This window comes from Dermacentor silvarum, chromosome 8 (genome assembly GCF_013339745.2).
Source record: "Dermacentor silvarum isolate Dsil-2018 chromosome 8, BIME_Dsil_1.4, whole genome shotgun sequence".
NCBI classification, from domain to species: Eukaryota; Metazoa; Arthropoda; class Arachnida; order Ixodida; family Ixodidae; genus Dermacentor; species Dermacentor silvarum.
In genome coordinates, this window is record NC_051161.1 from 175,007,462 (window position 1) to 175,023,937 (window position 16,476).

The following is a 16,476-nucleotide window of genomic DNA, read 5'->3' on the forward strand; positions in this document are numbered from 1 at the left end:
CGACGCCCGGAAGACGGCCCTACTACTACACTACGTTGGTGAAGGAAGTTTATGACATGTACTGTTCGCTACCTGATCCTCCCGCAGCCGCAACTGCGTCTACCGTTTCAAGCACCGATGGCTCCAGCAACGCAACGCCTCTCTACACCGCAGCACGCAAGAAGCTCGATGGCTATTTTGCACCCCGATTGAACACTACCTTCGAGATTTACCACTTCCGTCAAGCCAAGCAAATGGAAAACGAATCACTCGACGCGTTCCACGCCAGACTACGACAGCTCGTTAAGCACTGTGCTTTCGCCGATGCCGACACCGACATCAAGAATCAAATCCTACTGTCTACAGTGTCAACACGTCTACGCCGGTATGCCATGCAGCATGACCTCGACTTTCAAGGAATTCTCAAACAAGGCAGGTTGTTTGAAGAGGTCGAGCACAACATCTCCGTGATCGAGCAAGAACGTCAGCAGTACAAAGAAAACTCAGCGTCAGCGTCTACACTTGCAGTGAACTCCAAGTGCACCTCGCGACCTCATCAACCAAAGTACCACGGGAAAGCGCCGTCAAGGCCTTGCGAGCCTCTGCGCCATCAAAGGACAGACGCAACATGCTACAACTGCGGAAAACCATGGCCTCATAGTGAGGGACGCTCCAGTTGCCCCGCTCTTGGCAAACAGTGTAATGCTTGTCACAAAACTGGACACTTTGCTAGTGTGTGTCGTTCAACACGCAAAACCGTGCATGCAGTCGTACGGGAAAGCAGCCCTGACAGTGATGAACACGTTTTCATGAATTCCTCTCACTGTCACGCAATCACGGCGTCTCCCCAAGTGGATCTCAAACTGGATGGTGAGATCGTCCGTTTTACCATCGACACTGGCGCTACAGTGTCTGTCATCGGTTCGAATAGCTTAAAAAAGCGTTTGAGCACGGAAATGCTGTCCAAGACGTCTAAGAAAGTATTTGCTTATGGCGCAAATTCTTCTTTACCGCTACTTGGAAAGTTAGACGTTCTCACCACCTACAAGGAGAGCAGCAGCCATGAAACTCTCTACGTTGTGTCCGGAGACTGTACCCCACTACTTAGTTTCTCTGCAGCTTCCCGTCTAGGACTAGTCCAGATCACGTACAGTGTGGGAGAGGTGCCAAACAGACTGGATCCGAGAGTGGCCTACCCAGACCTTTTCAATGGAGTGGGCTGTCTAAAGGACTTCCAAGTACACCATCGAGACCCTTTGCCAATTCAGGAGCTTCCTCAAGGCCCGTGGACAGAACTGTCGTTAGATTTTGCTGGCCCTTTCCCTGATGGCAAGTATGCCATGGTAGTTGTGGATGATTTCTCCAAGTACCCAGTCGTTAGCATCTTACACACTCTTGCAGCACCTACAGTCATCAAGCAACTGCGCACTATATTCGCTCAGTTCGGCTGTCCGGAAATTGTAAAGTCAGACAATGACCCACCCTTTCAGAGTGAGGGTTTTGCAGAGTTTGCTAGCGAGCTTGGATTCAAGCATCACCACATCACTCCACGGTGGCCAGAGGCTAATGGAGAAGCCGAACGATTCATGCGCACCCTCAAGAAGTCAATACTCGCAAGTGTGTCAGCCACTTGGATTGGACCAATGAGCTTCAGTCGTTCCTCCTGGCTTTCAGGTCCACACCCCATGGTTCCACAGGAAAGTCTCCGTTTGAACTTCTATTTGGGAGACCCATGAGGAATCTTCTACCGACACTAGCTGCCGATACTCAGAACTCAGCTCACTCTGAGGCGAGACAGAATGACACCCAAAGAAAAGCGTACAACAAGCAGTACGTCGACTCTCGGAGATGCACCAGTCACAACCAGCTGCATGTTGGACAACAAGTCCTCTGCAAACAAGACAGGTCAAACAAGTTCTTGTCTTACTATGACCCCCACCCATACGCAATCACCAAAGTCACTGGCTCCAAAATCACAGCGTCCAGAGATGGAGTGTCGATTTGTCGCAACTCTAACTTCTTCAAAGATGCGAGCACAGTTCAAATGGAACGACACCAGGACCAGCCCGACATGCCAGATCTGGACGATGCAGCTGTGCCAAGTGACAGTGACCTTCCAAGCCACAGCACAGCTACTCCTCGTGAAGCTCCACCAGCAACTACCAAGACCGCCTCACAGCGGTACCCCCAAAGAACAAGGCAACGACCTGAGCGCCTGAAAGACTATGTGTGAACAAAAGTGCATTTTTCTTTTAGGGGCGAAGCTCCTTATAGCGGCACCCGTTCCGTCCCCGTCGTAGTAGTAGTAGTAGTAGTGTGTAACCAGTCTGAGAAAAATGAGAAAAAAATTCCGAAGTTGTGTCCGTAGCGCGGAATCGAACCAGGGACCCCTCGCTTCCGAGCGCGCGGCGTTAGCCCACTACGCCACGAAGCGGACATGGACAAACGCACCACGATGGCTATAAATACCCAACAATAACGAAAGGCCGCGTTTCTAGCGTGTTTCTAACGCGTTTGTGCTAGCGCGTTACGGCCCGTGTAAGAAGCTGGTGTAAGACGCTGTGGCCTCCCACCTTACCTTCAACGCGTTTCGAACGCGCTGCCCAAAGCGGTGGCAAGTCAAGTTCAAGTCGAGGAGCGTTTATGAATACGGGGGGGGGGGGGGGGGGGGTATACTCTCTCAGCAGTCATGTGATGGCGTCGGCAAACGCGGTGCACGTTCCGGCATGTGTAAATGGCTGCGTAAGACGCTGTGGCCGCTCCCCCTTACTAGAGAGTACTGCACGTTTCTAACGCGTTTGTGCTAGCGTCCCCTTAAGCGGGAGATCCGATGATTCCCTCCGGAGCTTCGCCCACTCATCATCATTCACCTCGTGGATCTGCTGTCATTTTTTTCTACTACGTGTTTGAACAAAACTGAATTTTCCTTTCCTGAGGGGATGATGTAGTGTCCATGCATAGCACCTTTTTTAATGTAGGAAGGCAACCCTGGTAGAGAGCACGGGAGCTTCCAAGATGGCTGCGATGTAGCACAAATAAACCCGTGTGCGTTCCCGACACAATCGGTCGTAATCAGTCGTATTACTAAAACTACGGCACGTTACAACAATCGCCGGTATAATTTGACAACACGTATTTATCCGATAAACTCCGATTTAAAGGGACAATATGATCTGGTTCCGTTCTTTATCGAAAGGGCAATGTTCTAAGCGCTCATTTATACAACTTCTGGTTTGACCGATTTAAAGTTTACCGCGCGTCGACAGTACCTCGGAGACCGCACCCATCGCACATTTAATAACGGCATTGTCGCGCACGAAGCGAGAGACGTTAACTGGTCAACGAATACGGTCCCCTGGCAAGGTGCGACAGCGGCGCTAGGGCGCCTACCGCTGCCGCCCTTCAAGAGAAATTGTGAACCCAAATGGGAATTCACATTCGAAATCTATGCGCCTATTTTTCAATTAGTGCTTTTGAAACTGACGACTTGAGCCAGTTCCTGAATGATTTTGCGAGGTATCAGTGGCTGTTAAATACGTAACATTGTTGAACCCCTGTCGTTTTGGAGATTCACAATGGGCCTCTTCGATTATCCGTTTCTGACAGTCCCGGACTGTCAGAAAGGCTGCATACGCAACGCTCATTGGCTGAAAGCACCGTCTCGGGCAGTCCGGGACTGTCAGGAACGAATAATCGAAGAGGCCCAATGTCGAGTGGCCAGTGCTTTCTCGCTACGCGCTGCGTCTTCTGGCGCTTCCTGTTTCTAGCGCTAACGTTGAAACGGCGTTTTCAAAGCTGAGAGTCGTCAATAGAAAGGGGCGCGCTTCGATTACTGACAGCAATCTCGCAAAGTATGTTTGCGTGTTTTACAATACGCTGTATGCTAAGGTTATTATACGCAAAATTAAAGGTTCTGTGTTCAAGTATTTCGCCTGTGCGTATATGCGTTTTTGTCCATTCAAACGTTCTAGGAAAAATAAAATATGCTTCGTGTGTTTTGATATTTTAGTATTTAGATATGAATTGATCTAAGATTTTCGGGTTTAGAGAATAATGCAAAACTCCGAATTTCGGAGAATTTGGAATTTACGGGAAGTAAACTCCGATAAACGCCGAATTTCCGTCAGACATATAAACTCCGATAAACACCTGCCGCTTTTCAAGAAAAATAAACACCGAAAACACGGAGCCCTAGCGACAAGCCACCAATGGCGTTTTTTTTTTTTTTTTTTTTTTTTTTTTTTTTTTTTTTTTTTTTTTTTTTTACTGCGGCGCAACTTATTTGCAGGAATGTTTGTTGCAAAATATTTCGTGCAGCCCTTGCCTCGCATGCTCGCAATGTAAATTTGATAACGGTGGCGAAGTTATTCGAGAAATACCACTAAGTCATAATAAATGTACGGGCACATCTCTCTAATCATAGAACACCTCTGTATAACAATTTAAGGCATGTAGCTGCATTTTCTGCACGTCAAATAACACAAGGGCAGTCTCCCTTTTTCTATAAACTGCATGCATTGATCCATTTTTTCACCCAGTTGCGTAAAGCAAGAACTCAATGCAATGCGTATGCCAGGCGTCTTACCTCGCCGTTATTTACACAAAGTCACGTAGCAGTGCGGCATTATTGTTTATTTCGCTCAATCAACGTACTTTTGCTCCTTTTCTTAGTCGTACAAAGTGCATACCCACGCAAACATCGCAGCTTGGCGCAAGCAGACGACAGCAAAAGTGCGGGGCCGATGGGGTAACTAGTAGCGCCATAAGGCTCGTAGTTGCAGAAATATGAGCTAGAACAGGCGCGCTGGCGTTCTGCTCGCTGGTCAGGTCAGTAGTACAGTTGGTCGTGTACACCACGACTAGAGTGTCTAGAATATGGTCTAGTACACTCTAACCACGACTAGAGTGTACTAGATTGGGGGAGTGGGTCCAACGAGGGCTCTGCGCTGAGACATTTTTTATGGAAAATCCAGGTGGCGCCACCGTCACTTCCGAATGAGCGGCCCCGCGCGCCGGCCGGACGCGTGTCGCGTGTGAGGCCCTACAGGCTACCGCAGCTGCATGGAGCTTTGACAGGCGGATACTCGGTGGCGGTAACACTGAGATTATTCCCCACCGATCTATTGTAAATAAAATAGAAAAAGAGCGGCGGAAAGAGCGCAAACGACGCAACAACGACGGTGCGTCAAGCAGACGACAGCTACTCACCCCGCGAGCTCGCCAATGAGCTATAAAGACTAGAAGTTCTAGCATGAGCGCTGTTGAAACAGCCGGAGCCAACGTTTATTGGCCGGAAATTCATAGCGTCCTCGATCATCCGCACCGGTGCGCACCGGGGCGCCTTGGTGCGCACTTTCATCCTCGATCAACCGCACCGGTGCGCACCGACCATCCTCGATCACCGGAAGCGCACCCGGTTGGGGCGGTTTTCCGTTGCCCCGTCTCGCACCGAGAAAATCGGCGGTGCGCCGGGGTGCAATCCCAGTAAGCACTGCGGGACGCGCGCGCACCGCCGACTGCGGAACCGCGCACGCTCTGGCCCGATAGCTGCGGTTGCACGGAGTTGATGGAGGTACTAGTCGAGATGTCGGCAATGAGAAAGGAAGCGCTGCTAGTTGCCGCAATCGATGAGCTTTTTTCAGTTCGGCTGACAGCGAAGACGACATGCTGATCGATCTCGTCCAAAAAAACAATGTGGTGAAGAGCGGCCGAAAGTGGACAGCTTCGTTGAACGGGTCGTCAGGCGCCTCGACGACACCGGAGTAGGGAGATTATTTGGCTCCCCATCTTTTTGCTACCAGAACTTGCTGGAAGCGGGCCGCAGAAGCGCACGGCGCTGTGTTACTGACTCCCCGCGCGTGCGTTGCTAAAAACGAATACTCGCCATAAAATCGTTCATTTCATCCACCGACATCGCCACATTATGTCTCTTGCCATTAACTATAAAATCCATTGGTGTGTACTTGTAACCAGGTATGTCGGAGCACGCAGTTTGACAAGGTTCGAGTGCTTGCCGCGTATCTCTCTGCACCTGCAAAAAAAAAAAAAAAAAAAAAAAAAAAAACGTGCGCGCGCGCGTTTTGCGCACGTTTTGGGCGCCAGGGGCGAAGTGGCGCTTCATGCAAGCACTGCACGGAGTGCAGTTTTGTCCTCGATGTTGACCCTCCGCAGTGCGCCACCACCGCGGTGCACAGCGCACCATTCTGGTTTCGGGGCAACCCCGGGGCAAGGTGATCGAGGACGCTATCAGAAAAAGTAAAGTCCCTATATAAGAAAAGTACCGTCATCTACTCTTTCCTCCGCCTCCTCCTCTCCTAAAGCGCTTGCTTTTTTCTTTACTTTTTGCTTGCGAAAGCCAAGTCGACGGGGGCGCACCTAGAAAGTCCACGTTGAAGCTTTCAGGCCGGGCGCGCGCCGCCGCCGCCGCCGGCGACTGAGGTACGGTGGCTAGATGGGTAGGTGTGCCGACCCACGGCCGGGCTCGACTGGCGCGCGAGCGAGCTCGCGCGCCAGTCGAGCCCGGCCGTGGCCGACCGAGCGTAGTTCATCACTTCTCCGCATCACGACGCAAAATTGGCGCTGCGGACAGTAGAACGGTTCAGCGGCGCGCAACGGCGGCTGCGCTGTGTAGACGAGCTGCCTGTCTGATAGTATCGCTTGCCTCTGATTGTGTCTTTGAAGTGCGCGTTATAATACCGTTCTGAGCAGTGTAGGCCAAGCCAGAATTAGGAACTTGTTGTTGTCGTCTAGTCAGAAAAAACGAAATGCTGAAGTAAATTTTCTAGCTTGGCAATCGGTCACCATTTATTGATATAAACGCGGCGCTCTAGCCCATTGCATTAAAGACGTAAATGCATTTTTTCCATGCATAAAACAATACTGCAATGGTTTTATACGGTATGTGGAACCGTGTTTACATGATATTTAGCGAGTTCTAATGTTTCAATTTCGAGAAATCCAGCTATTGTTTTATTGCTGCGTCAGTTACGGTATCTAAATTGGTGCGAGAATAATTGTGTAGGTAAGTGCATATGGTTCACTGTTTCATTGTAATAAAATAGAGTAATACGTCTTGGGCTAAATTTGTGAATATATTTAAAATACAAGAAACGCTCTCGTAACTTGAGTCAGCAAACGCACCAACATAAATAGCCTAGCGCCAGCAAGGCCGCAACGTTGGTCCACCACATCATAACATTATTCACAGCACACGCCTCCACTTCAGGTGATTCTTCTTCTCTCTGTTGCTTTCGCGCGCCATGTTATTGCCCTTGACAAGAAAGTAAACGCGTATAATTGAATAGAACTTCACAACATCGTTTGTGAGCTCTTGTGCCGCTTACAGCCGATCAAATTCGGGGGATTCAGCTGCAGAAAGGATGCAAAGTCGGCGATGCACTGTTCCTTCGTAACTCATTTAAACTGAAGCACAGCTTGAAGGCGTCTTCGAGCGATGCTACCAGTTTTTTTTTAGTGCTTCAGAAGGGAGCAACAGCCCTGACCTACTCATTCTGTTGAATTTAGTAATGTCCCTGAGCAATCGGAGCTCTCAATTGGTTCTTTGCAGGAACTTCCTAGTCTAGCCTAGAATCACTTTTCTTTTCCCTGTAGCAGCGCAGCGGTGCTCGATGTCGCAGGCGCTGAGCACCTCATGTGCGGCTTGAAAATTTCCAACGTCGAGGAGCTCATGGACGTACGCTTTTCGGTGTACCGCTTGCTCATTAACGTCACCGATACAATCTAGCCACCGTACCGATACTGAGCAGCTCGGGGTGAACATTTCCGCTGTCAGACAGTGGAACAATTCCGCTGTCTTTGTCACAAATTTAGAGCCCGACTTGCAGTTCGGAGCGAAGCAGTACGTAGGTCTCCTTGGTGGTCTTGATTGGTGGAGCAACGCCGCCGCTAATCTCGCCGGTCATTTTTCCGACCTGGAACATTCCACATCGCTTAGGAACTTACAAACAGTACGAGAGATGCGGAGCTCTTCACCTTTGAAACTGACACGAACAGACGACATACAACTATTCCAATACGGGCTTTATTTTTTTTATTTTTTTATTTTTATTTATTTTTTATTTATTTTTTTATTTTATTATTTTTTTTTTTTTTTTTTTTTGCTCGCCGCCAGTCCGCCAGCCCCCTGTAGCAGACGACGCGCGCTGCGGAACCGACCTACTGAACTAGTTTCAGTAGGTCGTGGGCACACCTACCCATCTAGCCACCGTAACTGCGGCTGCGCAGAGGACTTTCAACATGGCTCTGAGGCGGAAAAAAAGAAAATATAAAGTGAAAAGCGCGCGCTATCATCGTCCAATCGGAGATACAGGATAACACAGGAGAGAGCGAAGCGGCATTTGTCAAAGGATGGCGGTACTTTTCTTATATAGGGATTTTAAGAAAAAAGCGACGGCAGCGCCGCCACATTTTCCGCGTTTTTTTATTGCCTTTTTTTATTCACCTCGACGCTTGCTAAGACTAGAGTGTACTAGATAATGGTCGAGTGGGCCGAACGGCGCTCTCCCGCTGAGGCGCCGCGTGTGGAAAAATTTTGCGAGGGCGCTGCGAGCGAACTGGATTGGGGCGGAGACGCGCTCCGCGGCATATTCAACGCACTTTCGCTGCGGGCGCCGAGGCCGATTGCGCATAGTACGCTCTTAAAATAGTGCTTTATTTCAACTGCAAATTTATGTTTACACCATCTTGCCAAACATATATATTTGAGGCATGGATTATACAACGCGTCGTCTTCAGTTTTGCTGTCGTTGTCAAGCGCGTCGTCTGCTAGCGAGCGCGCGTTCGCTACGCGGACGCTGGCGGCGCCCAGTTTTTCTCGCAGAACGTCTGTGTAGTACATTTGTTTTTATGTTTTAGTTGCTTTGGTGCGCTCATGACTCTTGACGGCGGGTACCAAAGGTAGTTTCAGTCAAGTGAACCATTGTTTTTAACACTGTCTTCTAAAAGCAACTGGCATCTCTGCAACATGAAGCTACGTACGAAAATTTTATTATTGATAGCGTGTCATTTTACGCGCGCTTCTTGTCGGTGGATATTGATCAGGAACAATGATCGAAGAAAACAATAATAAAGTGAAATAAACCAGGTTTATTAGCTGCGTGGCGCGAAGAATGACCGATGTATTTCTACGTAATTAAATCAAAGGGTACATTGAGAATGGTACAAATGGTACAGTGAGAACTCCCGACCGTGCACGTTTACATACGAAACACACCTATTAGTGAATACTGCACATAAAACTCTCATTCGCAGAAATATTATTCATAGCAGGCAATTAAAACTATATATATATATATATATATATATATATATATGAAATTGTTATTGATATGCTGTACGACGCCGAACAGTCGTTTCCGTACGAATGTAACGCATAACCGCACTATTGCAGTCTCAAAGGTGAGAGACCGATGCAAGTGCGGACTGTTAATCCGAATGATTGTGCTGCCGGAGAGTTGTGGCTGTTGCGCAGAGGCGCAGTTCCTGAGAAAATTAACGCAGGGGTGTTAATAAGTCCGGCTAATAAGCTGCTAATAAGTCTTGCTAATAAGTGTAATAAGCTGTCATTCAATATAAATGCCCCGTTTTGGGGCAGCCTGTAAATCTGCTAACTTGATTCAGGCAAGGAAAACTTCTTTTTGACAGTCTCACCATCTTTGCAACCCATTAAAACTGGGTGCCCCATGTGGTACCACACTTATCTTCTTGAACGAACGCAGCAGATCTACACATATCTGTACGTGTATGTGAGGTATGCCGTTTCTCTAATTGCTTCATTATTGTCGTTATGATAGTGCGTCGAATAACTGAAAGCAGTCGTTTATAATTTACAAGCTGCTTAGTTGAGCGGACAGACATTTGGGAATGGCATTACGTTTATGTATGAAATATAGGATAAACGTAACATGTTTTTCTCGGAAATCAGACTCGAGAATAATTTATTTTGTTTACACTCCTAGCAAAAAGACGAAGAACGCAGCCAGCTGTCTTTTTTTTTTTAGTTCAAACAAATTTGTGGGTTTTACGTGGCAAAACCACGATATGAGTATGAGGCACCCGGTTTAGATTTCCCCACCTGGGGCTTTTTAACGTGCACCTAAATAGAAGTACACGAGTGTTTTTCATTTGTTCCCATCGAATTCCGCGACGGATTGAACCCGCGAGCTCCAGTTTAGCAGCGCAACACCGTATATCCACTATACCGGGTGTTCGAAATTAAGGTTTAGGGAATTTTTAAAAATCTCCTGTGGCAGTTAGCACAATTCTCATTGATGAGCTGGGTTATTCGAAGAGGCGGACATTAGTAGCACGAGAATCGAAACACCGATTCAACTTATTAACAAAATTGATTAACGAACTTCTTAGTTAATTACTTTACGACACATATTGCAATTTACGAATTGTAGCCGGTGAGGTTGCAAAACGCATCCACTTGAAATGAATTTCCAGAATGACACCGACCGCGATAAATGACCCCGCACCCATTACTCCGCATTCTGTTACGCGAGTAAGGCGGAAACTTGAATAGAATGTTGCGCTGCAGTTTTTTTTTTTTTCAATAACAATGCTTCCCGTAAATCTGAGTACCCGCCGCGGGGGCTCAGTTAGCTAAGGCGTTGCGCTGCTGAGGACGAGTTCGCGGAATGGAATCCCGGCCGCGGCGGCCGCATTTCGATGGAGGCGAAATGCAAGAAGCCCGTTTGCTTGCGTTGTAGTGGACGTTAATGAACCCCAGGTGGTCAAAATTAATCCGGAGCCCTGCACTACGGCGTGCCTTATAATCAGAACTGATTTTGGCACGTAAAAAACCCCATCTTCTTTCTGGGGTTTTACGTGCCAAAACCAGTTCTGATTATGAGGCACGCCGCAGTGGAGGGCTCCGGAATAATTTCGACCACCTGGGGTTCTTTAACGTGCACTACAACGCAAGCACACGGGCGTTTTTGCATTTCGCCTCCATCGAAATGCGGCCGCCGGGGCCGGGATTCGATCCCGCGACCTCGGGCTCAGCAGCGCAACGCCTTAGCTGACTAAGCCACCCCGGCGGGTCGTAAAAAAAAAAAAAAAACCCAAAAGAAGAAAGAAATCTGAGTACGAGGTGCCGGATGGGGCAGATATGCTTTACTTGTTTGATGCGGCAAGCAGGAAGGTTACATATGTTTCTCCGTTTGCGTTCCGCAAGACCTACTGATGGAAAACTATATGCGGAACAATACACACGAGAGATACATGCTGCTTGAAGAACGAGAAAAATATTTGTTCTCCAAAGGGAACCGTACAATAACATAGTAGAATGAAAGCCGACACTGCGGCCGCAATGCACGGGCAATCACCGAGCGGCATTAAAAAATAAAATGAAGATAAAGAAAAGCATTTGTTCTTAAGACATATATACATGTCATATTCGATTATGAACACCATTTGAGAGGTCTGAACGCAAATACCAGCGCGCGAAGTAGTGCGATTGACCCTGCCGAGCAGTATCGCCAGCAGTTTCCAACGGCGCGACCTTGATGCGGCCCAATCCAGTTCGATCGCAGCGCCGCCACAGTATTTTTCCACGTCGGGCGCCTCACTGCAAAGCATGCGCCGCCCCAGCCGCTCGTCCCACTCGACCATATTCTAGTACACTCTACTAAGACATCCGCTGGACCCACTCCCCCATTCTAGTGCACTCTACCACGACCTTTGTGAGAAAAAAGAAAGACAAGCTGACATTGGCGGAGAAGGGCAGTGTGAATTACAGTGTTTTTTTTTTTGTTTTTTTTTTAGAACTTTGGACTTTTGCGACGTTTAGTTTTATTTTCTTTTTGGGCCGATCATCATCGCCATCGTCATGTTTGTGCTATGTCGCTCTTGTCGCTTTCGTAGCTTTCGTCTACTTGTGGCGTCGCATTCAAAGAAAATTATTATCGCCTCTCATTTGCCCTTCGTTCAGCTTGTAGTGTTAACGCGTGGCTAATTAGTGATCACCAGACCAGCTGTGGTGTCCTGCTGGTACAGTTTGCCAGAGCGACGTGCGGAAGTGAAATGGCGCCTGTCTCTGAAGGTAAGCGATCGTGGCGGTGTATACCTGAGCGTTGATCGAGGGCAAAACGTTGAAAATCAGGGCATCATCCAGTGTATCGCTGAAGACGTTGGACATTGGAAAAAACACAGCGCAAAAAAAGACACGGACACGAGAGAGCGACACGCTCACAGCGCTGACTTGCAACAGTTGGACGTTGGGGGAGGTTCTGGTGTGGGGGACTTTAATGGACATGTCCAACCTATCGATGGTTACCAAGATCATAACGGTGGGCTGATGCTGCAGCTAGCAGAAAGGCTCTCCCTTGAAGTCTCCAACCTCCGCCCCGACTGCATAGGCGAAACTACATGGAGCGCTAGAAATAGCCGCTCCTGCATCGACTATGCCCTCACGTCACCAAACTTGACAGCCCATATGACAAGAGTACATGTGGATGAGAGCGGACAGTTTAGTTTGGGCAGCGACCACAACCGCATCGCCCTGACATTTTGCCCATTGAGTACACCGAATAGATCGTCGCAAGTCAGTCAGACAGTATCTGCCGGCAACGTCCTTTGAGAGAGTGGCGGGTGATATTAGAGGAGTGGTATACACATGTGACAAACCACATACACCGAGTTCATCGATGAGCTGCACTACACTATGCGCCGTTACGAGAAGCGAGTCCACTCCCGCGGTGGCACCAAACGCAATGCCTGGTGGGACCAGCAGGTGAAAACGGCCCTCGAGGCGCGACGCACGGCGAATCGCGCACATCGCAACGTGGTGAGGTTTCTCTCGACCGAAGAATGTCACGAGGTGTGGCAGGAATTCTTGCAACGCAGAAGAGACATGCAACAAATGGTGCAAAGGAAGATTACCGAAAATAACCAGAAGCAATTGCAGACTATTACAGAAGCTGGCCGCAACGGACCGCGAAAATTCTGGGCGTACATCTCTTCACTTGACCGCGAGGCCCCTCGCCCTACTTTCCGCGACGCAGCAGGTGAAGGGGTCACAGACGCTGAGGAGCACCTCACAGCCTAGATGCAACAGCTATACAATAGCCCGTGCCCAGTGCAACAGGTAAGGTCGAGTGTGCCTTGTAGCAAAGAACAGAAGAAGACCAGCACCTCAGCGCATTGCGAGTGGAAGGTGTCACGCATTGCAATCGACCGGGCCATATCTCATATTGGGTCCCACAGCGCCAAAGGTCTTAACAATATTTCCCCTGTTGTGGTGAAACAACTTGGGCAGCGAGCACGGAACACTGTGGCCTCAATTTTCACCGGCATTATTGCAGGTGACCCTGTTCCTGAAAACTGGCTTTGCAGTAGAGTATGCCTGATACCTAAGAAGGGAGGCAGCAGTGACCAACTACAAGACTATTGGCCACTCACGGTTACCAGTGTGCTCTACCAAATCTTCATGCAGGTCATCAAGAGCTGGATGAGCGCGTGGGCAGAGAAGAGCGGGACACTCACGGAGCTGCAGAATGGCTTTCGGCAGAACCGGCGGGTTGAGGACAACCTATTTGTGCTTATGCAGTGTATCGAAATTGCGTGCAAGGAATTGCGAGGTTTACTTGCCTGTTTCTTGGACGTAGCCAAAGCATACGACAGCGTGCCACATAACCTCCTCCTATCTCGCATGGATGACCTCGGCATGCCGCCCGTGTGGATCGGCCTATTTTGTCGACTCTACACTGGCAACACCATTGAAACCTGCTTCGGGGAGACGCACGCGCAACCAGTGGAGGTAAAGAGAGGCCTGAAGCAGGGCCCTCTCCCCATTGCTGTATATGCTATATACATCGAGCCTTGCTCAGCGAGCCTTGAGCACACCCTTCTAAATTTGGACGTGGCATTCACGCTCAACTTGACGGCATCCCAACAACTTGGACGATCCCTGGACTTGTTTTTGCGGACGACCTTGTACTACTGGCCGAAAATGAAGCCCAACTGCAGCAGCTGGTTGAGACGTCAGCCGAACACCTTGGTACCTTGGGCCTAGCCTTGAACTCGAGGAAACAGGCGGTAGTACAGTTCTCTGGGGACCGGGAAAAGCCAGCTATGGTGCTCCCAGATGGCGACAGGATCCCGGCAGCGGAAGAGTACCGTTATCTTGGTGTAGTGCTTAGTGCCTCAGACGATGTCAACGCTGAACACGAGGCGCACCTGAGACAATCGGCACAGCGGGCCAGTCGCATTCTGCACCGTCAATGCCTATGGGGCTGTAGCCGATATCTCATGGTGCACGAGGTGTGGAAGTCAATGCATGTGCCTGGACTGACCTTCGCGAACTATGTCTCACAGCGCCAACCCGTGATTGGCTAGAACGTGGGCAGCGAGAGGTGGGCCGCCTGGCCCTGGGCTGCCATGGCTTAGTTGCCGTAGAGGCCTACCAGGGCAATGTCGGCTGGTCCTCCTTCGAGGCTCGATAGGCCAGGAGTAAAATTGCGTTTGAGTGCCGTCTGCGCAACAGGGACGACAGTAGGTGGGCGCTGCGCGCAGGGTGTTTCGATACGTCTACCTTAAAGGCATCCGGACACAATGGAGGGCGCGTGTCCAGTTCCTGAGGCGAAAATATGGCCTCTTGAACTATTCAGAAACCGGAGGAGCCAGGTATGAGACAACTAAAGGAGTTCAGGACCATGTGCGTGAGACAGAGCAAGAACTGTGGAAATCGGCTATGGCTTCGAAGACGACGCTCCGCCTGTACTGCGACAACAAGGGGACCATCACAACGGAGCCGTTCTACAACAATAGTGGTGGCAGCGCCCTCCTATTCGAGGCACGCGTGGGCGCACTCCGAACTCTCGACTATCGTAGCCGTTTTGACTGCGCCCCCGAGGTACAGGCCGCTGTGTGCAGGGTATGCGGTAGTGAGTGGGAGACGGCGGTGCACCTGATCCTTCACTGTGCAAAGTTGCCTCCCACCCCAAAAGAGGGCACCACCATGCTTCAGGCCCTTGGATTTCTCGACGCTGAAGGTGGCCACTGCTTCGAGGGTGTAGCCACAACTAAAGCTAGCCTAGAGCAGTGGTGGAGAGCCGTAAAACAGTCGTGAATGGTGCCGGGTGTGGTATAGTTCTTGACTATGTGGTTATGGATTGTTTTTTTCTTTTTTTCGTTTGGCTAGGACACTAATGTATTGAGTCCACCCGTTACAAAGGGTTCATTGACTACAAATTATCATCATCATCAAGCGGCTAAGGTGACGCGCCAGCTTGACAGTCGAATGCTGATTATTCATATTTACCACCCGTTGTCTGCGTATTTGGCATTGTTTCGTATCGTTTAGTGACCTAGCAGCGGATGCACGTACTTGCAAATTTGTTAAACTGTGTGCATCTTGTGCTGTAGGTGTTGCAAACATCCGCTGTGTTACTTTCCAGATGAGATTATCCGCAGGAAACTTCTCATTGACGGTGATGGAATGGGCGACGACAGAAGGCTCAACATGCTGCTCAAGGTTTTCCTAAAGTGGTGCATGACTGACGATGACACTGAAGAGGAGAAGTGAGTGATATGTTTGGTATTATACAGTTGCATCAAGAGAGGGCCTTATATAGCATAGCTTCGTTAGCAAGCGTCAGCCTCTCCATGAGCTTTAGTTGAAGTATTATTTCGCTTTGGTTACACACGAGGAAGTGCCGTCGATGGTTGGATGGAGCGTCCCCTTTGAAACGGGGGCGGTGGGTTGCGCCACATTTTCATATTTTGCCTAATTCCCTACCTCGTTCCTTCATTTTCTGTTCTTTTTTTTTTGCTTTCTTTTTTTTTAACAGACAAAAAATTCTCAGCATCAAACTTTCTGAGCCGTTATTGGGAACTTTGTTTTTGTACGCTTTCTTTGTTAGTGGTCTCTATACTTTTTGGCCAACCAATCATCCACCTGCCTTTTGCTAATCTAATCGCATTTGATTAAAACGTGTTCCATTGTTTACCTAGATTTGCTGGAGCAAGCACATGCTTCTTCCTGGGTGCACCTCACTTTATAGTTATGCATTCTAAGGAATCCTCATTTCGCTTCAAAAAGTGGAGAGCTTACGTTTTAGTTATCATAAATTGTTTCTTTCCTGATTTCGTTTTTTCCTCTTAAGTAGTTCCTCATAGAAGGTTTCCTTTCCATTGCCGCCGCCCATGAAATTTGTCTCTGTCTCTCTGACTTTGCACTTGACATTCTTTGTTGCCAGACGTTACTTAGTATACCGGTTGCGTATACTAAGGAAGCTGGTAAGCTTCCTAGTTCTTCTCCTCCACTGTAAGTCATTATTTTTCCCGTACAAAACTTGGACGTTAACACAGAATCTCGAGAAAAAGTTAAGGACCGCACAAAGGGGGGGGGGGGGGAGCGATGTAACAAAAAATGTTAGGCCTAACGTTAAGAGACAGGAAGAGAGCGGTGTGGATCAGAGAGCAAATGGGGATAGCTGATATTCTAGTTGACATTAAAAAGAAAAAATGGAG

General features: G+C 48.9%; 1 protein-coding gene across 1 annotated transcript in view; it reads left to right on the forward strand.

The window, feature by feature from the left end:
- Positions 1 to 11,811: 11,811 nt before the first annotated feature.
- Positions 11,812 to 16,476, forward strand: part of LOC119461859 (THO complex subunit 7 homolog) — a 51,965-nt gene continuing 47,300 nt past the window's right edge. Inside the window, exons 1-2 of the mRNA XM_037723231.2 lie at positions 11,812 to 12,046; positions 15,402 to 15,525. Of these exons, the coding sequence (XP_037579159.1) occupies positions 12,028 to 12,046; positions 15,402 to 15,525 (143 nt within the window). The 5' untranslated portion in view covers positions 11,812 to 12,027. The remainder of the gene's footprint in view (positions 12,047 to 15,401; positions 15,526 to 16,476) is intronic.